Source organism: Vanacampus margaritifer, chromosome 7, assembly GCF_051991255.1.
Source record: "Vanacampus margaritifer isolate UIUO_Vmar chromosome 7, RoL_Vmar_1.0, whole genome shotgun sequence".
In the NCBI taxonomy this organism is placed as follows: Eukaryota; Metazoa; Chordata; class Actinopteri; order Syngnathiformes; family Syngnathidae; genus Vanacampus; species Vanacampus margaritifer.
In genome coordinates, this window is record NC_135438.1 from 19,679,127 (window position 1) to 19,701,247 (window position 22,121).

Here is a 22,121-nt window from a genome sequence, read left to right on the forward strand (position 1 = left end):
CCACGCAAGCACAAAGACATTATGCAAACTCCAAATTGAAAGGCAAGCCAAGAAAGTGAAGTTTTGAATCCTCAACCTCAGAAAAATGAGGCAGACACCATGTCGCTCATTCAAAAACACAATAGTGCAAAGTAAGAAATATGATGGGCCTAAATGAATGCAGCTTTCAATGGCTCTGTAAACTGCTTGTTTTAGTACATAAAACAATGGAATATATAGATAAAGAAATTCAGAACTTATCAACAAATCTTGTGTACTTCAATGTTGTTTTGCAGTGTTTCAAAAACACTTGTCTAACATTCTCTTCACTCTTTTGCTTATATGGGGGTGGTGCTGATTTTCCCTTGCTGAGATATCAATTTGTTTGTGTGATACTGGGGGAGGAAGCAGTAGGAAAAGAAGAAAGCCAAAGATGCAGTCCACAGCAGCAGGGAGGTGTTTTCTTTGATCGCTAGCAGAGGTAGAGAACGATCACATTTTACATGCACTGTTTCTCCCGAGCCCACTTCTAATGGAACTGTGGGAGGAGGATGCAAAGTGAACACTCTCTCTGGCATTAGTTTGTGTTTTCCCAACAAAATGTATCCTATTAAATGTTATCTTGGAATATTCTTATCTATCACAAATTGCTCAGTTGTTCAAATCAATGTGTTCTGTGATATTTATTCTGTGATGGTTAGTTTAGTAGTACAGTTTAATTTGAATTAGGCATGTTTTGGCCACCTATGTTTAAGACCCACGCTAATGGCTAGATGAAGGGGAACAAAAGACATTTCAGATCATCAACAAATTGACTTAATTCACAATGTGTGCTTGCATTAGCAAGTAAGAGAGGCTGGGCAAAACAGAGCAGAAAATTTTGGGCTTTTTGACGCAAAGCCTCGTAAAAATACACGGACTGAGAAAGACCATCTGTACTGACCCGGATCGAAGGACATAAACCTGCTTCAGTTGAGACTCAGTCTGTTTTTTCAAAGCTTTGTGTCATATAGCACTCGCCAAAATATTGGAAGCACTCGCCGAAAGGTGGACATCCATTAACGACAAGCCAATGTAACCACGGTTTTGCCCACCTCTGCAAGTCAAGTGCCTCAATAGTAAGTGTTGTTAGTGATCTTAGGTCATTTATGCACATTGAGGTTCATGTTAACTGTACTATTTAAACTATATAATTATGACTTAGCTAATTAGATATACTGTGGCAGTTATCACTCCAATAAATCAGTCAAATCAGCAAATATTTTTCAACATATCCATCAAAAAACATGACTTTTTGCCTGCTTCGGTCAAACACAGCATTATGAACTGCATAGACCAGGATACTTTGCGTCACTGAGCCAATAGGAGCACAGGGACAATAACAAGAGTTTTTATGCAGTTTTGTGATATATATATATATATATCTATATATATATATATATATATACAGTGGTACCTCGGAGTTTGAACATAATTTGTTCCTGCGAAGTGTTCAAAGTCCGAATTGTTCAACTTCCAAAACATTTTTTTCCATAGGAAATAATGTAAATGCAATTAATCCATTCCCAAGGTCCAAAAACAGAAAATTACTATTTTAATTTATATTTATGTTTTTTCCATTTACACCCAGTACAGTATTTAAACAACAAAAATATCTTACCTTACCTTACCTTACCTGTTGTGGTGTGATGGCATCAGTGGATGATAAATGCTACGTTAATGCTTGCTTTAGTTCAGTGCTGAGTTTGTGTATTTTACATTGGGCATATTGTAAGACTACTAAGTGGTCCTGCGTGCGTTGTTTAACGCCAGGCACGTTGTTGAACAGCTAACGGGGGTCCTTGTGCCAGTATTTACAGAAGTGATAATCGGAAACCTCCCCACAATATCTTGATAATGTATGAACTCGTTACATCCCTATTATTTTCCCCAAACCGCTTAAATCCCGCCTACTGCCCAAAGACAGCTGGGTTAGGCTTCAGCCTGCCTGTGACACTGCAAAAACTGAAACCTTAAGTAAGATAGAATTTCTTAAATTTAACCTAAATTTGATTATTTCAATTTTTTTATAAAAAAAAAAATCAAAATTAAATTGTCAGGCAATATCATTCTACTTATTTTAAGATACTTATTGCTTTATTATCTTATTTGATCAAGCAGTCTTGGCATTGAGTGTTAAAAGCCAGCTTTAAGTACTGTGAGGCTTAAAACAAACATTTTCCACATTTTAAGATGACTGACCAACATCATAGGCCCTGAACTTGGGTTTCATAAGTTAAATGTTCTTATTTTAAATTGCCAAACGCCCCCCCCCCCCCAAAAAAAAAAAAACACAGTGCCAGCCGATTTTGAGCAAGGCAAACAGAATATTGTGTGCTATGACTACATAAACATGGTGGATACCATATAAAAGATTTGATTCCATTCTTCCATTAGAGAGAAAAAAGCATGTTTCTACTCATTCCGTTCTTTAGTGATCACCATTTGAAACTAGGTAATTTGCGTGACATCAAGCGAAAATAGAAAAAATAAGGAGAAAACGTTTTTTTTTGTGAAAAGATACACTCTCTGCACAACAGTGACTTTGACACTAATATTTTTTGTTTAGTGAATTATATTTAATGTTACAAACGCTTTGATCATTCATGTCATCCTTGAATACGTTCGATTTCCTAAGATTCGCCATGTTTTCATGTAATTTGATACACGGGAGCCCATTAAAAAGAGGTACAGTGCTGCCATCTTCTGGCCATAGTTGGGTGTTTTTGGATTTCACAAACCAGCACTAGCTGCACAAGACGTTGCACTTCCCATTGAAAAAAAATAAAACGTAGTTAACGTCAATGAGCAGAATTCATTGGGATTTTGTCAACCCATCTCCTAATGTGCAACTGTTAAAAAATGTGATGTTAATCATGAGATACTTTTAAAATCACTGTGACTGTGACAAGCGGCAATGATCCTACACCGACTGATCACCACCCGGGAACTAAATACACCCACACTAATTAGGTAACTAGTCACACCTGGGGCCAGGCACAAGTGGCTGAGGGCCCGGATTGGTCAACCCGTGCAAGGGCAGGAACCCACTCAGGACCAATCGGGACCCTCAACCAAAACCAGATCTTCCCAGACATGACACCTACGACTGAAACTATGCTGTTACTCACAAATACCCACTTATGTCCGAATTCTAGCCTCCACCACTCTTTCCCATAACGTTAGCGTTAAAGCCGGCGTCATGTCCCGTACGGTTCAACACGCCCCATCCAGTATGGCTGCCACATCTACATGGTGGCCATATTGAATGGGGCTCAGCCAGTCTTCCACAGTTAATCGAATTTTGCCTTCATATTCAACTCAGTGAAGTTTTTTTGAAAGGAGAACGTGGAGCCTGTGCTGCACAGATAAAAACACGAATGGTGGATTTTTTTTAAATTTAATCATTGCTTTCTCAACAAATTTCAGACATGCAGTATAGTGCAACTACACTCGTAACTCTTGCCAGCTATGAACACCATCTTGGCCAGGTGTTGTATACTGTGATGGTTTGGCAGAGTGATTAGGTCCTAATGGTTTAATTACATGAACCCTAACAAATTGAACTGAACAAACTGTATAGGGCAAAGAACATCTAGCACACTGAAATTGTGTGTTTATCTTTAGCAGAGAGTTTTTTTTCCCCCCAGCAAAAACCTACAGCATAACCTGGCGCACCAACCAAGCCATTGGCATGTCCTCTCTCTACCTGTTTGAGCTTCAGTCCTTTGGCTCTCTTGTATCTATGTGCTGGACAGTGGGCCGTCCAGGATGTCTGTGGATTTTCCATATAATTGGTAATTGGACCCCATTGCTTGAGCAAGGGAAGAGTGGAGTGGCAGAGCGAATACTACCTCTCCTCTGCAGCTGCTTCTGGGCACCAGAACAACTGGGGCAGAAAATCAGACCCATCTCTTTATCATAATCAAAAAATAATTGCAGCTCCCCTTGCATGCTGTTTTTTCTTCACTATTGCAAGATCTGAATCTTTTTTTAGTCTTGTTTTTAAATTACAAGAATATAAAGGTTAATTTTCCTGTGATATGCTACTTGCTAATGAGTAGGGGTGGATGTTGCACATTAACTTGTAATAAGGTTTCGTCACAATATTTTCCCAATCATAATAATAATAACATGATACAGCAATATGATAGCAGACTCATGAAGATTGCAGACGATACAACAGTCATCTGCCCCAACAAAGACGGTAATTAGTCTGCGTATCGGCACAAAGTGGAGCAGCTGGCACTCTGGTGCATTTTACACAGCTTGGAGCTGAACACGCTCAAGACTATAAAGATAATCGTGGAGTTCAGAAAACATAATTGGCTACAGTTACCCCTCACATTGTCCAACTGGCCTGCATCAACTATGGAGACCTTGAAGTTCCTGGGAATTACTGTCTCTCTGGACCTGAAGTGAGAGGCCAACATCAACTCTGTCCTGAAAAAGGATGTACTTCCAGCGGCCACTGAGGACGCACGTCCTGCCTCAAGAACTGTTGAGTATACAGCAGTCCTTGAATCAGTCCTCACTCCTCCATCACAGTCTGGTTTGGTGCTGCCACAAAAAAGGACAAAATCCCACTGCAATTGACAGAACTGCTGGGGGGGGGGGGGGATCATGGGTACTCCCTTTCCCACTTTTGGGTATTTGCACACTGCAGGAACCACGAGAAAAATCTTTCTGACCCTCCACATCCTGGTCACCACCTCCTTCCCTAAGGTAGGTGCTATCAAACTATGCCCACAAACACCATCAGAAATTCCAATATCTTCTTCCCTCTTCCAATTTACTCCCTAAACAGTTGACTCGCAATTCCATACTGGCTTGTTGCGCATGTTTGCCGATTTTGCACATCCCTGTGTGACAGTATTGCAATATTGATTATTGTAGCTTTAACAGTTGTTGATTAATATTCCACGACACTGAACACTTTGGGTACTCAATGACTCATCATTGCACATTTGTCTTTGTATCATAGGTACTGCACTAGTTAAATTGTGCAATGATTCTGCACAACTGCCATTGCATTGTAATTATTGCAACTATTGTACTACTAGTCGCTTATTTTAACTCATTTTTGCTTGATGACTCTCCACATCACTTGAACAGTTGTAATTGTTCGCTGCAGCACCAATGGCACCCTGAGATTATGTAAAAACTCTATCGACTTATGTGGCATGCCCTAAATGTTTGTTTTGTTTTGTTGTTGCTTGTTCTGCAATACTCGAGTGGCTCATTACTGGAGACAAATTCATTTTGTGTTTCTACGTACGTACTACATTACATCCTGATATCTGTGTAACGGCATAAGGAAAAACTTATAGAAACCTATTAAACACACTAATATAAAATTGCACTTTTCTGTCATTATGTAAGAGTTCAGTCGAAAACACTACATTTCAGAAATTTGATCCAGGCAGCCATGGCTTATGAGTAAGAGCTAAATGAGAAGTTAAGGATAAGAGGCATTGGTAAAAAGAAGAAGAAGAATACAAATGTGACACAACATTGTTATAACAATTGACAGATTCTCACAAGCTTTAAATCCACAGCTTTAAGCTCTTTCAGGAGGGATTTCCAAAATCTTCTTATGTGAATACAGTACTTGAATTTCATGAATATCATTGGTTTCTTCCCAGGGCTAAAAGGCTTTAATATCCCAAAACAGTTTAGTTCAAAGGCATTTGGACAGTCAACAAGCTTTTATGTTTTTTTCTCCCTTTTTACAACACCCCATTCATTCATTCATTCATTCATTATCCATACTAAATTTAAATTAACAATTAGGATATTGGCTGCATGGTGGTATTCACCTCAAAGTTCTAAAGGTTGGGTATTTGAATCTGAGTTTTCATTCTAAAAACAAGCATGGCAGGTTCATTGAAGACTCTAAAAAAGTGCCAATGTGAGTGTGGATGGTTGACTAGTATATGTGACCTATCATTGGCTGACATGACAAGTAAAATACAACAAGTGGCACAGGAGATCGAAAGGATACTTACGATATAGACATACAAATTGACCTGATTTCAACCCAATCAAGCATGTTTTTTTCTCTAACTGTAAACAAATGTTAAGCTTAGAGTTTTCATGATGAAGTTGGGACCTTGATGAGCGACAAAAAGACTTTATTACCATCAAAGCAAAATAAAAAGTGTGAGTGTGCGTGTTGTGTGTGCGTGTGTGTGTGCCTAAGTCGTAGTGGAATGATTCACCTTAAGGTTCCTCTTCCAGCTGCTGTAAGCTCAAACTTAATTAGGAGAAAGCAAGAGTCCATTTCCCTCTAGAGCTCAACATGACATGTTTATGAGTCAGCTGACTGCTTATTTGATTGCTTAAGCCAACGACATCCGGGCCTGCTGCTGTGTGTTACAGTTCAGGCTGTTGGACATGCATAAATTCCCACCATGCTTCCCAGATGTGGTTTAATGTTTAAAGTGCAGATCACCTGAAATCCATAAAGTCTTACATAGAATTCCGGATCCAACTGAAGCCAGGGCTCGACTGGAATGCCAGGACGTTACAACCAGAATGAAGCTGCACCATACTGTGGTTCTGGTGAGAATGAAGGCGATTAAGCCAATGGCTAGCGCTATGAGATGAGTAGCCACTGGAGTAGACTCCTTTTGATGGAGAAGATTTTGGGTCAGGTAAGATCACAAAGGCTCAGAGAAAGCTTATTTAAACTAGAAGATAGAGAACCTGATGCAAGAGCCAAAGCTGCACTTGACATCGTCCACATAGACAGTAGGAAGATAGATCCCAAGTCTATTGGGGGACATCACTTTGCATTGTCATTTACCGATGATTATTATAGTGCAGTGTATTTCATGAAACACAAGAGAGACACAGTGAAAGCAACTGAATAAATGTTGTGAGGACAACTGACCAAAAGAGACAGCAAACCAAATGCTAACACGGAGATAGCCTGACCAGGATGCCAACTTTTGTTTTTTAGTGTTTTGCTTATAAACAAGATTAAAAAAACAAAACTGCACTCGAAGTGTGATGAGGGAATCTTAGTTGGGCATGCCAAAAATAGAAAATGTTGTGTTCTATTCAGACATTGGAAGAAACACAGGTTAGTGAAGTTGGTAAAAGTATTCTTTATCACATGATGTATTCCTTGTAAACTCATTGCTTGCTGTTAGTAACCTCAGAATATCATAATGCGAATGAGTACCAGTACTTCTCAATTTTAGCCTCCTGTACCGGTCCGGGACTTTTAATGGCGTACAAAAACATCATATGAGCCCACAGCAACCTCCCTTGTATTTTTGTCTTGCGCTTTGTGGTACTCATACTAATATAACTATACTATATTACCCAGCATGCACTGGTATGCGCCAGAAGCTTGTCCCTCGTGAGGCGGTCTCACGAGTCGAATGTGTGGCACAAAATGGACGTGAAGAAGAATGAACGGTAAACGTAAACATACAGTATTAGAGCGAGTTGAAACTGAAACAAATTGTTTACATAGTCATTGGTTGAACAGTGAAACCATAAATATTGGTGTGGCTCCAAAAGAGAACCTGGACTAGTAATGCAGCCGCTGACGATGACAGAGGACGACATGTTAATCCTGCAAGTGAAGAGCAGCCAGCTAACAGGAACGTTAGCGCTTCGGATTCAGTTGTTGCCAGAGATGTTATCAATAAATGCATAGATCCAGAATGGCCAGACTGCTGGTAAAATCAACAAATAAGGTATTAAATTTTTTAAAATAATAAATATATATATATATATATATATATATATATATATATATATATATATATATATATATATATATATATATACGTATATATATATATATATATATATAATATTTAATATAATACAGGTTAACAATCAAAGTCATGGCGTGACATATCGTGTTAATTCACAGAGGGAGGACGAGTACATTTATTATTTTTTCTACTGGACACACACAGTGGACAGGGTCTCTCTCTCTCTCTCTCTCTCTCTCTCTCTCTCTCTCTCTCTCTCTCTCTCCATCTTGCACGGGCCAGCCCCTTCCTACTCTTCCTCGTCCATTGCCTCCTCCTTCGAGAGCTGCCGACACCCTCGCAAGGAGACGCTGGGTTTGGTGACAGAACCGGCGGGGAGCATCTTCACAACATCGCAGCCAAGACGTGCGTAGTGGATTGAAACTGAGCGTCAAGGCAGATAGATACCCCTGCTTGCTGCAGAAATATGGTTTGAAATTGGAGGACTTATCAAGTCGAGTTTTTGTCAAACGCACGATGAAGTTTGTGCTGGTTGTGTTGTGCTCGCTCCTGACCGCTGACAAGGTTGCTGGACAAGGTAAGAGTGTGCATGTTTAGGTTTGACAGCGTGACTCTCCAACTCGGCATTTCTCATCACGTTATGTTTTTTTTTGTTTTTTTTGTTTAATGAGAATTGTAATGATCCAAATGAGAAATGTTATGATCCTTGTTTTTTAGCAGTCAACGTTAGGCAACATTGCCCAATTATTAACATTCACATTCAATATATGAATGTCACTAACACGATGTTGCATTTTACCTTCCATTTTACTGACCTTGAGATTGGAATCACGTTTTAAATACAGTTAATATGTTGTTGTACATACTGTTTGTGTTTTTCCCGACTATCTGGTTTAATGACAAGTAACACGTGACATAGCTTGTTTACATATTATACACTCACAAATCACTTTTTAATAGGAAAATATGTTCATAAATAATAAATTACTATATAGTACAACAGAAGGGGTGTGTTAATTTGTGTCACTTTGAAGTCACTTTACATTACAGGTAGTTCAAGAACTGGGACACATCATTAGTCTCTAGGGGCAGAGATAAGTGTGTTTCCAGAAATAAGGTCCAATTCATATTTACATGGTCACTGTCAGCAAGTTGTGTGTCCCCTCAAAACACAAAGTCCCATCACACTATCCAGACTTTTCCACTGTCTGGATAGAACACCAAATTGTAAAGAGAGAAAATGTTCTCTCCCCTTTGGACCATCCCAATAAAAGCTCATACAGTCGGCTATGTGACAATACTCAGTTTACCACATGTTCATTTCCGGATGAGTTTTCAACAAACAATCACCTGCACGTGAAGACATTTTTGTACAAAATGAAGCATTCAAGGGCGCTGAAATTGATGAGGTTATTAATCTTTGCAAAAAGATATGTCAGTGGGTTATGGGTAAACAAAGCACAGTCTTTACAAGATAATAAACAAAAACAACAATATGAAAAAGCCTTTGCAAGAACATTTGTGTCTTTAATTAAATGAAAAAGGGCTCCCCTCAGTGTTCCCAATTCTCATGTCAGTGGTACATCCCACTGTGGCTCCATAACGAGCAGCAGATGGTGGCAGTGTCCAAGGGGATAGATAGTATGATTGTTTTATTTTGGGGGACGCTGTTTACACACATGAACAAAACCTTTGTGTGTGCTATCTTGTCTCATTATGTAGTGTAGCTCACAACCAAAACACACTAATGTGTCATGATTTGTCCACAGAGAATCAACCACATCCCCCCTCAGCTAACTCACGCTGCAGTCCAATCAATATGCTGCCCTTCACCTCTGTCCTAAATCACACACACATAGTCAAATAGAGTCAGGTGATGGAGGACGCAGCCTCTTCGGCAACCAAATGTGATTATTATTAATATTTTTTGCGCTTGTGAACTGAAGTTGTTGAGATGTAACTACATCCAGAGGCAGATGTGTTTCAGATGACAGATGTGATGCAATGGGGTGAAATCCATTAGAGACTGAAATCAGCATTTATTTATCATCAGACACATAAACATACAGAGAGACAGCTTTGAATACACCCTATCATTTTGGATGAGATAATGGACTATTTGGATACAAACGTGTGCACACACCTTCAAGTGATAGGTCACAAGTCGGACTGAACCCTTATTAGTCCTTAGTGAATTGTAATTCACCATCATACTACATGGTACTTCATTTATATAGCACTTTTCCACCTTACAAGGCCCTCAAAGCGCTTCACATTTTGACTACTCATTCATCTACTCCAACAATTCATCAATTAATTGACACATAATTAACATACTTGATGTTTAGTTAATAATTAATTAATCAATTCTCAAATTAATCCATTGATAATCAATTATTTAACTTTAAAATTGTCCAAATTTTCCCAATTTTTGAACCTCTATTGTCAGATTTTTGCAGTCCTCCATGCAAACAGACTGATTATCTATTATGTTGAACCAAAATCAGCAACATCTGCTATTTTGTAAAATAATGATCAACATTTATGCCCATGTTCTGACATATTGCCAACCAAACTGAATCATAAGCAATTTATGTTTGTACATTTATTTGACTGTACTGTCAATATGAAACAATATCCTGTTTTTGAATAAAGCATGGAAATGATCTTTTAATCTGATTTATCACCAAATCGAAAAAAATAATGGACACTTCAGAATCCCGATAGTCGTGAAGTTGTCAGGAGACCAGTGGAGTGATAAAAAAAAGAGAGAAAAGTGAAATCCAGCACCACCTAGTACACACAGGGTTACAAACCAGAATCTTTCAGCAACCCCAGAAGCATATACATTCCAACAAATTAGAGCGACCACAAGAGACCAAAGAAAAGACTAAAGAAAGGAAGGAAGGAGAGATGAAGCAGAGTGAGGTCCACAGACATCAGCCTCCACCGATTCAGCGACCAGAGGAAGAAGCAGATTGTGTTTGAATTTCGGTAGATGCTGGTGTGGTGGATCTGGCATGCATGAAAAACCTCCACTAAAGAGGGGAGCCGTCGACCCCGGCCAGGACAGAGCAAGCACAATCCCCCAGGGCCCCCCAGGCCTCGGCAGCGCCAGGGCACAACCCCCGGGCCCCGCGGGGGCCACCGGCCAGAGAGCAAACCCAGGAGGCCGGAGCGCCCCTCACCCCAACACGGCCCGCGCCCCCAGCCCAACGCAGCAGAACGGGGCACGGCAGGCCCACGGCCCACGCTCCCTCTTGCCCACACCCGCCACCCACCACAGCCCAGCCCCCGCCGCCCCCCAGCCCCCAGATACCTCCTATCCCCAACTTTTTAAGACTTGTAATTTGATGATACAACACTATGCATTTGGCACTTTGTATGTTGTTTGCATGTAATTTTAACTTGCTCTTGCATCTTATTTTATGGGGACTACAGATGGAAACTAGCATTGTGCTAAATCTGGTGCAGCCATCTTCTTAATGTTACTGCACACTGTCCTTTTAATAAACTAAACTCAAACATGTTTCTCATAATCCATAAAAGGAATCTGGGAGAGAGAAAAAAGGGTTTCTGTGTTGTCTGTTCTGACTCTCCTAAATGCAGTTAACCTCCCTTTCCATACCAATCTTTTCTTGTCGCTCTCAGACACCACTGGGAATTCACTGTGGGTCAAACCGTCTCACTCTTTGCTTATCAGCTCTCTGCACTCCTCATCTGTTGATGAGTGTTTGTCGCTGCGCTGCAATATAAAGCACCAATGTCTTACGCTGCTGAATATGCAGAGCTCTTGGGTTACTGCTGATTTATTGTGGCGTCCTCTGTCGTGTAACTTCAGGACAATTACTGTGTACTGCTTCTAGTGACCAGTGAATCCCACTGTCATCTGCTTGAAAGCAACAGTGAAGGCACAATGGTCAAAACAGCAAAACAACAACACAAGCTACGTTAACCAATCACAACCACGGACAAATAGACAATACAGTATACAGTAATTACATCAATGCAAGAGCTGTTTAAAAATACACACACACACATCAATGTTGCTGCTGCTCGCAGGTATCGTTTTTTAAGTTATTTTTGTATTTTCGCTAAATCTATCGACCCTGCCTCATCACATTCGAGGGAACTACTGCTGCTTCTCTCGTGTAGTCGACGATCCTGTATTGTTGTTCACTAGTGTACGGGCTAACGCCGTAAGCTACTGTATACCGGCTGCCAAGACACCGGCTCCTGATGCTTACCTGTCACTACCTCGCTATGCTGTCTTACCTTCTTTTCACCTGGTTCGGACTCTCCTGGATTTTCTCGTTGCTCTGCTATCATCCTGTGGCAGGACTATTCCAATATTCAGTTGCCGACATACTTCAGATCCGCTGGAATATGAAAGTTACGCCACTGGCGTTGCATCACCGGACATCGCTCACCCTCCTCGCCAGCCTTACATCCTTTGTGGTTCTCGCAGACACACTCAGCGCAACCACTCTGGCACAATTAACTCCACTTGGTCCATTTCTCGCCGCTCGCCGGAAAACTCAGACCGAACTGTGAACCATCATGTGCTAGCCATCCCAGCTAAGTCGGCTAATGCTTCCGTCAAAATTGACACCTCCTCTGTTAACTTTGGTCTGCTCAAATCCGCTCTCTCACTAACAAAGGATCATTCAAGATCTTCTCACTGACCTCAAACTTGACTTTCTCTTTTTAACTGAAACCTGGCAAATTCCAAATGACTTTTCCGCATTAAACAAATCTACTCCTCCAAGTTTTGTTTACACTTGGCGTACCCGTGGGAACGGCTGTGGAGGAGGTCTCGCGGTAATTCACCTCGAGAACTGGAAAGTCCTGCCTGTCTGCGTTCCCGAATTCAGCACATTTGCATGCCTTGCTATTAAGCTTCTGGGACCTTCTCCTACTATAATCGCTACAGTCTACCGCCCCCCTAAGCCACACAGCGTTTTTATCAGTGAATTATCTACATTATTCACCCATTAATCCACACTCTCACCTAATTTAATTCTGCTGGGAGATTTCAAAATACACATGGACAATGCCAATCATTCCTCACCAGAGACTTTGCATCCTGCCTGGACAGTTTTGGCATACAACAATTCATCGATTTTCCAACCCACACTAAAGGTCACACACAAGACTTAGTCTGCTGCTCTGATCTCACCCCCTCCAAGCCCACTGCGAATGTTCTCACTGTCACAGACCACTTCCTCTTCACTTTCAATACATCACTCTGCCTCTCTGCAATTAAATCTCCCCGTCTCATCTCATTTCGGAATACCAAGGACATTAACATTGATACAGCCTGCTCCAAAATTGACAGTTTCCTGACTCTTTTTTTTCTGATCAGCTTGTTACTTTCTACAATACCTGACTCACCAACACCCTATATTCCCTTGCCCCTTTGAAAACCCAATCTGTTTCCTTCACCACAACAGCCCCCTGGTTCACCCCCGAGCTCAGGTCCATGAAAACCAAAAAACGTCAACTTGAGCACCTATACAAAAAAAAAAAAAAAAAAAAACGGACATGAACACATCCTACAATCCTACAATACAATGACCATATCTCCTAAACATAAAACAGTTATTACTCCGGCCTCATCTCATCCAACGAGGGAAGCTCAAGAACCCTCTTCTCCGTCCTGAACAGACTCACGCAGCCACCCAACTCCAGAGAAAAGTGAAATCCAGCACCGACCAGACACCACCTACTACACACAGGGTTACAAACCAGAATCTTTCTCCAACCCCAGAAGCATATACATTCCAACAAATTAGAGAGACCTCAAGAGACCAAAGGAAAGGCTAAAGAAAGGAAGGAAGGATAGATGAAGCAGAGTGAGATCCACAGACATCATCCTCCACCGATTCAGCGACCAGAGGAAGAAGCAGATTGTATTTGAATTTCGGTAGATGCTGGTGTGGTGGATCTGGCATGCATGAAAAACCTCCACCAAAGAGGGGAGCCGTCGACCCCGGCCAGGACAGGGCAAGCACAATCCCCCAAGGGCTCCCAGGCCTCGGCAGCGCCAGGGCACAACTTCCGGGCCCCGCGGGGGCCACCGGCCGAAGAACAAACCCATGAACCCGGAGCGTCCCCCACCCCAACACAGCCCGCGCCCTCAGCCCAACGCAGCAGAACGGGGCAAGGCAGGCCCACCAGGCAACCCAATGGCCCACAGCCCCCGCTCCACCCACGACCCCCCCCGTCCTCCAAACCCTCAGATACCCCAGAACCCCTCACCCAGCCACCAGTACCAACTCCTTACCCCCACATCTATTCTACAGACCTTCATACTGGACTACTTAAACCAGAAAATTCACACGATCAACATCAACTCCACTGCAATTCGCTACCCTTCCTCCCATCTGAACCCCTTCCCCCCATTACCTCTTCTTCAGTTTTCTTCTCCCCACCAGCCCTGAAATTTCCGAACTCATAAGTAATTCAAAATCCACATCATGCCAGCTTGATCCACTCCCCACCACCCTTGTCAAATCCTGTCTCTCTTCCCTTCTCCCCCTTATTTCTGCCATCATTCAATATTCACTCCCTTCTGGAATTGTCCCTTTACTCTTCAAAACTGCAGCTGTCACCCCCATACTAAAGAAGCCCGCTTCAGACCCCAGTAATTACAATAACCCTCGTCCCATTTCAAATCTCCCGTTCATCTCCAAAATTCTTGAAAAAACTGTCGCCATCTAACTTCACTCTCATTTATCTCTCCACTCACTCTACAAGCCATTTCAATCTGGTTTCCGCCCCCGTCACAGCATCAAGACCGCCTTAATAAAAATCACCAACGACCTCGTCACCGCAGTTGATACTGGTTCTGTCTCCATTCTCATCCTCCTTGATCTGAGTGCAGCCTTTGACACCATCTCACACCCCATCCTTCTTTACAGACTCGCCTCCATTGGCCTCTCCCACACTCCCCTCAGCTGGTTCCATTCCTACCTAACAGACCGCACCCAGTTTGTCAAACTAAGCCTTCTCTTCCAAACCTTCAACAGTCACCACAGGCGTGCCCCAGGGTCCTGTCCTTGAACCCCTCCTCTTTATCATTTATCTCCTGCCCCTCGGCAACATCTTCCGCAAATTGAATATCCACTTCCACTGTTTCGCGGATGACACCCAGCTCTACCTCTCTTAACAAACGCAACTCCACACTTCCACCCCCTTCCCTCACCTCTTGCCTCTCTGAAATAAAAACCTGGTTCACCGCAAACCTTCTCAAACTTAATTGCAATAAAACAGTACTCCTCCTTGGCACCAAATCCAATCTCTCCAAAGTCAACAGTTTCTTCCTGACCATCGACGGCTACACAGTCTCCCCCTCCCCCCAGGTAAAGAGTCTGGGTGTCATATTCAACAGCTCACTCTCCTTCCACTAGCACATCAACATCATTACCCGCAGCCTTCAGTCGCACTGCCCCCCAGCTCTGGAACACTCTGCCACCCTACCTCAGAAACAGCGACTCTTTCTCCTCCTTCAAATCAAGACTCAAAACACACCTGTTCCGGACTGACTACTCTACTTAACGTTTCCTGCCAGTCTTTCCTTTTACTGTATTGATTTTGCACCTTTTCATGTATTAATTTATTAAAATATTTATTAATCCATTTATTTTTAATTATTTGTCTCTGCCCCTGTAAACTGTCCTTGGGAAACATGAAAGGTGCTGATAAATTATTTTTATTATTATTATTATTACATCAAATTGGTCTGTAAAAATTAGCCTCCTCTAAAGATGATGCACAAGAAAGAACCCAAACAGTTTGCTGAAGACAAACACACTAAGGACATGGATTACTGGAGACCTGTGGTCTGATGACACAAAAAATTAACTTAATTGGTCCAGATGGTGTCAAGCTTGGGTGGCGGAAACCAGGTGAAACCTTAGTGAACATTTATGGGGCATCCTAAACTCCAATCAGCAACCTGTGAATCTATGGTGAACTTCAGTTTGGGGTGTATGCACTTTTCTTGTCAAGAGTTTAGCTATTAATGGCGATATTTTGAGATATTTTGAGGGAACAATACATTTAGACTATTATATGAGCTGTGCAGTGACTACTTTTCATTGTGTCAAGTAATTTATTCAGTGTGGTATCTGAATAAATGAACTCACTTTTGTGAGATAATATACAAATGTATTTATGTGTGTCTTGCAGTTATTTAGATTACTAGTCCATGGTGTATCACACCTCCCGCCAAAGTTAGCTAGGATAGACTCAACTCTTCCGCAACCCTTGTCTTCAACAGGATTGAATGGAAAGTGTCTGGTAAGGTGCAAGAAAAAAAATCCGGAACAAATAATGTCAGTGGAAAACTATGAAGCAGTCTCCATCAACCCATCTGCATTTCGTATTATCGCTTGGGGTTGTTGGTGTCTCGGCATCCCAGTTGACCCCTAAAACAGTCAATCTGTATTTAAGAGAACACCGTGCACAATGTGTTTTTGTCTGTTAGCCTGAGAGGGCTGATGTCTCCAAGATGTTTCCCTCAGAGTTTCTAAAGCAGAAGCAGCCTTCCTTTACCGGCTGTCTCTCGCTCAGTTTGAGCGTCTCTTTAAGCGACTGTTATGTCTCGTGCTTGACTTCACCGAGCAACTCGACTCTTCTCCCCTGGCTATGCTTCTGTCTGAGGTGATCATGTCAGCATGATCATTTTGTCAGCCTTGGGAGAGCCGACGCTTTTGCTCGGCCGTGACCAGCTGTCAAAGTTGACAGTATGGCTCAGTTTGCCTGACACTGGCACTTCCTCACCACATCGTTTCATTTGCTTGTGAGGCTCTTGTAGATTGATTGTCTTTCGCGTTGCGTGTAATGTGTAAAATGACATAGAAGGGGAAAAAAGTGAAGTAATCCAGAGGTTTAAGTAAATGACCTGTAGTCCCTTCATGGCTGCAGTACTCGCAGGATTTGACTCAAGGCTGCAGTTGCTGTAGAGCAGAGGTGTGTGCTGGTACCAGGTAGCCCACCAGGGACCACATGAGTAGCTCGTGGGTGTGTTCTAAAAATAGCTCATGAGTGAGATGTGTCTGTTTTTTGTGTTGCTTTTCATTTTTAGACGTGTATTAGGTGCATTTAGAAATAACAATGTTTAAAAAATAATAATAATTCAAAGGTCAATATTCTATTACATGACCAACCAGTCGCGCTTTTGTTATATACAGTACATGTATGTGTAGAGTTGATGCAAGATGATGGCTGAGGTCAACAATGCAGCCATGTATGCAATACACAAGCAATGAATTGTAATTTAATTTTGGCTTTCTTTCTCTTCTTTCCAGCTCAAGATGAGTTTGTGTCACTGGCCGAGTTAGAGGATTCCTTACTAAGGAATCTGTTCCGAGGTTATCAGAAGTGGGTTCGACCTGTGCAGCATGCCAATGACACCATTACTGTGCGCTTTGGACTCAAGATCTCACAACTGGTGGATGTGGTGAGGACGCAACACATCAATAACAGCCGACAGTGATACAAGGCATTAGCAGCAATATGTATATACCGTATATACTACTAATGTGTTTGTAATTAAAGCTGCTCAATGCAGGAAATTGAATTTCAAATCGCTACTGTCACTTGTGGCCAAAAAATGAAATTGCACACTCCCTACTTCACGTACACAATGCACACATGTCACATCCACAGACTGAGTGGGAAACTTTAACCTAAGTCCAGTCTGAACACGTATGGTGAAAGGCTTGTAGGAGTACCCATTGTGAACAGGTAAGGTGTTAATTTACTAATTAGAAGATGTTTGAGTCCTAAATGGTCAAATAAAAAGGCTATTGTAAAGAAAATTTGATGCTAATTTCTACATTGAGCAGCTTTAAAGAGCTATTTTCCAAAATGCTCAATTTTATTTATATATATATATATATATATATAAAAAAAAAAGACATGCACATTTTAGAAACATTTACATTATACAGTACTGGGATAAACAATAACTGCTAAATCCCAATAAAGTTGTTGAGTATAAAATAATTTGAAAATGTACTGTATTTTTTTTCATAAAATAGTAAAAAAAAAAGAAACGCATGTAACTGCCACCACACCTTATAAAGGTTTGTAGCTGCCTATAAATGTCACAAAACGTTGCCAAAGCACTACTTTTCCTTCAGACAAGTGGTTGATCTGACGAAAAAACAAACTTTGTGCCCTTTGTTCCAACAGGATGAGAAGAACCAACTGATGACTACAAATGTCTGGCTTTGGCAGGTACACATCAGCCTAACTGGAGACTGAAGAAATGATATACCTTTTGGGATGCCGAGTTTTCAATGCATAATTTTGTTGATGAAATAGTACTCAATGTGTAGGAAGAGCTGGTGATAAAGAGGGCGGAGGACAAAGATGTATTAAGCAGCCAATCAGGCTTGTTTACTGTGTAAAAATCACATTATGAGCCAGTCATTGGTAGCATTTATATGACGTCACATGATATTTTTGATTAACTATGAATGGCATTCAGAATCAATTTTAATAAACCAATAAACAAGCATGCCAATGATCATGAACATACAGCTGAACTGCTCTAAAACCGCTGTCCATGGTTCTGAATAACAAAAAAAGAAAAGAAAACATACAGTGGAACCTGAAAGGTTGAACATAATCTGTTCGAGTATGCTTGTCTGCCTCCAACTTTTTGGATTTAGGAATATTTTCCCATAAGAGCTATCGTAAATGTTAGAGGTGTGCATTGCACCAATAAAAGGAAATTTGATACGTATCTTGATGGGGTGTGATATGATTCAAAGAGGGTTTATTTTAAAGTGCAACAATTTGATTCAGTGGGATTACAATTTGATTGGATAAAGCACGATGATGATTTTCTTGTTGAAAGTAGACAATCATTTTACAATATGAAGTAACTTGTCAGTACTGTAAATATGGCATTTCTTTCAAAGAGATTATCTAAAAAGTGTATTTGTAGCTTTTGCTATGTTTATTATGTAACATGTAAAAGCTCTCCAAGCTATCTAAGATAATTCCAAGAAAAAACTAATCGTCAGCAACATCAAACCGTTTCAAAGTTTTTGATACTTTTTGTTCTGTACTGATGCACTTACATCTTTTAAATGAAAAGAGATTTTTAATTCACAACACTTTCGATACAACATGAATACAAATGATTCCCCCCAGATGTAAATAACATGGACATTTAATTTCTATTAAGTTTCAAGATACTGACACACGATCCAGAGTCCTTCCCATCTTGTGGTTGTGGAAATGTTAACTTATTTATCACACATCTTTTAAGGAATGGGTCGATGTCAAGCTGAAATGGAATCCAGATGAATATGGTGGTATTACATCCATCCGAGTACCTTCAGAGACTTTATGGCTGCCAGACATTGTCCTGTATGAAAAGTGAGTTATACACAATGTTCTCTTTTTTTTTCACCCTTAAGAAATATTTCGTTCCAATCCCTTTCCCATCAATTACTAGCGCGGATGGTCGTTTCGAGGGTTCCCTGATGACAAAAGCCATCGTTCGGTGGGATGGGACGATAACGTGGACCCCACCTGCCAGCTACAAGTCCGCTTGCACCATGGATGTCACCTTCTTTCCTTTTGACCGCCAAAACTGCTCCATGAAGTTTGGCTCCTGGACGTACGATGGCAACATGGTTGATCTGGTTCTGGTGGATCATTATGTTGACCGCAAAGATTTTTTTGACAATGGCGAGTGGCAAATCCTCAATGCAACAGGAATGAAGGGAAGCAGGAGGGACGGGATGTACTGGTACCCTTTTTTAACTTACTCCTTCATCCTCAAGAGGTTGCCCTTGTTCTACACCCTCTTCCTCATCATCCCGTGCCTCGGTCTTTCCTTCCTGACTGTGCTGGTCTTCTATTTACCGTCAGATGAAGGAGAGAAACTGTCACTTTCCACATCTGTGTTGGTGTCACTCACTGTCTTCCTCCTGGTTATAGAGGAAATCATCCCTTCGTCCTCAAAGGTAAAAAGGTCTGAGGACTCAGACCGATACATATTACATACTACTTAAGGCTTCAATCACTTGTAGCTCCCTTAAAATCTGAGTAGAGTTGACCCCCTGTATTTGTTGAGGAAAGGGACCGGGCCAGCCTGTTAATAGTGAAAATCTGTGAAATACATTGACTAAAAACTTTTAAGAAATGCTGATAAACCTCAAATAGTCACTGATACCAAATACCGATACCACTAGTACTTCCATCCATCCATCCATCCATCCATCCATCCATCCATTTCCTGAACCGTTTATTCCCCACAAGGGTTGAGGGGGTGTTGGAGCCAATTCTAGCTGGCTTCAGGCAGTAGGCGAAGTCCACTAGTACTTATACTTACAATTTCCAAAAACAAACAATGACAGATAATTTTAAATAGCGACCTGTATAGCCTAATAGAGAAAATTTCCTTAAAATTGACATTTTCTATTCTTTAATTTCTAGTGCCGCCACCAGTACCTAAATATCGGGACACACCAATTGCTAATTATATATATATATATATATATATATATATATATTAATATGTGTATATGTATATTTCAATTTTTAATCGTAATTAATCGAATGACTTCAATAGTTAACTCATGGTTGATCAGAAATGTTGCATCTGTTGTAAATGTACAATAAAATATATTTTTTTAAATACATTTTCATACTCTTGTGAACATATAAGTGGAAAAAAAATGTTAAACAAATAGAAATATGGCTGCATCTTTTAGTGATTGATGCAGTAATTTCATAATAATTAATAAAATTTAGTTAGAATTAAAAAATATGTACTGTACTGTAATAAATGAGTGTGACATTGATTTATTTTAAGTTCATTTTTCTGCCACTTGATGGCATAATTGCATTTGTAAGACATTATTGACAGTTCAGCATTTTTCTTTTCATATTAATATCTATCTAGTCTTTGACAGTAGTAACTTGTGAAATTTTGCGCATTTTTGAAATTGTAAAATACAACTTGATCCCAGTCTTCACAAATATATGCTTTATTATTACATTTATTACTGCTAAATTTTAATGTGGACGTGTCTGATGCATTGCAACTGGAATACAAGCAATTATTATATAATGTAGTAATTTCCGCAACACATCCCTACATGTAATTAAATATTGACTATGGATGATGTAACTCACAGGATGTTCTCTGATACATTTTTTGTCTTTCCTTGCCCCAGGTGATCCCATTAATTGGAGAATACTTGCTTTTTATTATGATCTTCGTCACCTTCTCCATCATTGTAACCGTTTTTGTCATTAACGTCCACCATCGCTCCTCTGCAACCTACCACCCGATGGCCCCCTGGGTGAAGACCCTCTTCCTTCAGAGACTGCCCAGGCTGCTGTGTATGCGGGGGCACACTGACAGGTAAAAAAAATAAAAAAATAAAAAAATAAATAAAACATCCACTTTATGGGGTGTAATTATGACATACAATGTATGCATTGCTTATAGATACCACTACTCGGATAGCGAGATAAGTAGTCCTGAGCTGAAACCTCGCAGAGGAATAGGAAGAAAGGGAGCTCCTGGCCAGCAGAGAGGGAAGGAGGAGGAAAATCAAGCCTGGCTTGCCATGCTGGAGAAGGCCACACATTCTGTTCGCTACATCAGTCGTCACATCAAAAAGGAGCACTTTATCCGTGAGGTGTGTGGCTTTGAGGAATCATTTTGGAGTCATGCCAATAATTGTGGCAGGACATCATCTTGAATAATACATAGCAACATCCACAGAATTATTTGATATTATGGCTGTAATTTGGGTTTTCTATTCATACAGGTTGTACAAGACTGGAAGTTTGTGGCTCAGGTGCTGGACAGGATTTTCCTGTGGGCCTTCCTCACTGTGTCGATATTAGGGACAGTCCTCATCTTCACACCAGCCTTGCGGATATACCTCAGCTCACCTTAATCAACTAATACTTGCAACTATTGTTCTAGAATTTCTTTTTTTCAGACTACAAAGTTGAATAGAAACTCATATTCACACTAAGTAAAGTCAAGCCACAAAGTTGTGGCTCCAATAGTTTATTAAGTGTGAAGTGTGTGCGCACAAAAGTCCAAGGACAAATAGCAATAAGCTGCTCATAGTTGCATGCATGATTTTAAGCAACCATTTATCAACGTCACTCATCGTGTTTAAAACCACACAATCAATATCATTCATCAGCACTCAACTCAACTCATCTTTATTTATATAGCGCATTCACAGCAGCTGCAGCTTTAAGTTGTTTTGTGTCCAGCATGCTTAACAAGATGTCTGCACTCAATACTCTGTAATCACATAAACTATTTATTTATTTATTTTTAATAAAACGTGTGATATATTTACTGAG

At 40.7% G+C, this 22,121-nt stretch overlaps 1 protein-coding gene across 1 annotated transcript; it reads left to right on the forward strand.

The window, feature by feature from the left end:
- Positions 1-8,001: 8,001 nt before the first annotated feature.
- Positions 8,002-22,121, forward strand: chrnb3a (cholinergic receptor nicotinic beta 3 subunit a). Its single transcript, XM_077570894.1, has 8 exons — positions 8,002-8,331; positions 17,069-17,220; positions 17,958-18,002; positions 19,045-19,154; positions 19,234-19,747; positions 20,963-21,153; positions 21,241-21,433; positions 21,566-22,121. The coding sequence occupies exons 1-8, from the start codon at positions 8,271-8,273 to the stop codon at positions 21,695-21,697; spliced, it is 1,398 nt and encodes a 465-aa protein (XP_077427020.1). The 5' UTR covers positions 8,002-8,270; the 3' UTR covers positions 21,698-22,121.

Coding starts and splice junctions, on each gene's coding strand:
- chrnb3a (XM_077570894.1), top strand. CDS start 8,271: ATGAAGTTTGTGCTGGTTGTGTTGTGCTCGCTCCTGACCGCTGACAAG. Junction 17,221..17,957: donor TCTCACAACTGGTGGATGTG/GTGAGGACGCAA, acceptor TTGTTCCAACAG/GATGAGAAGAACCAACTGAT. Junction 21,434..21,565: donor AGGAGCACTTTATCCGTGAG/GTGTGTGGCTTT, acceptor CTATTCATACAG/GTTGTACAAGACTGGAAGTT.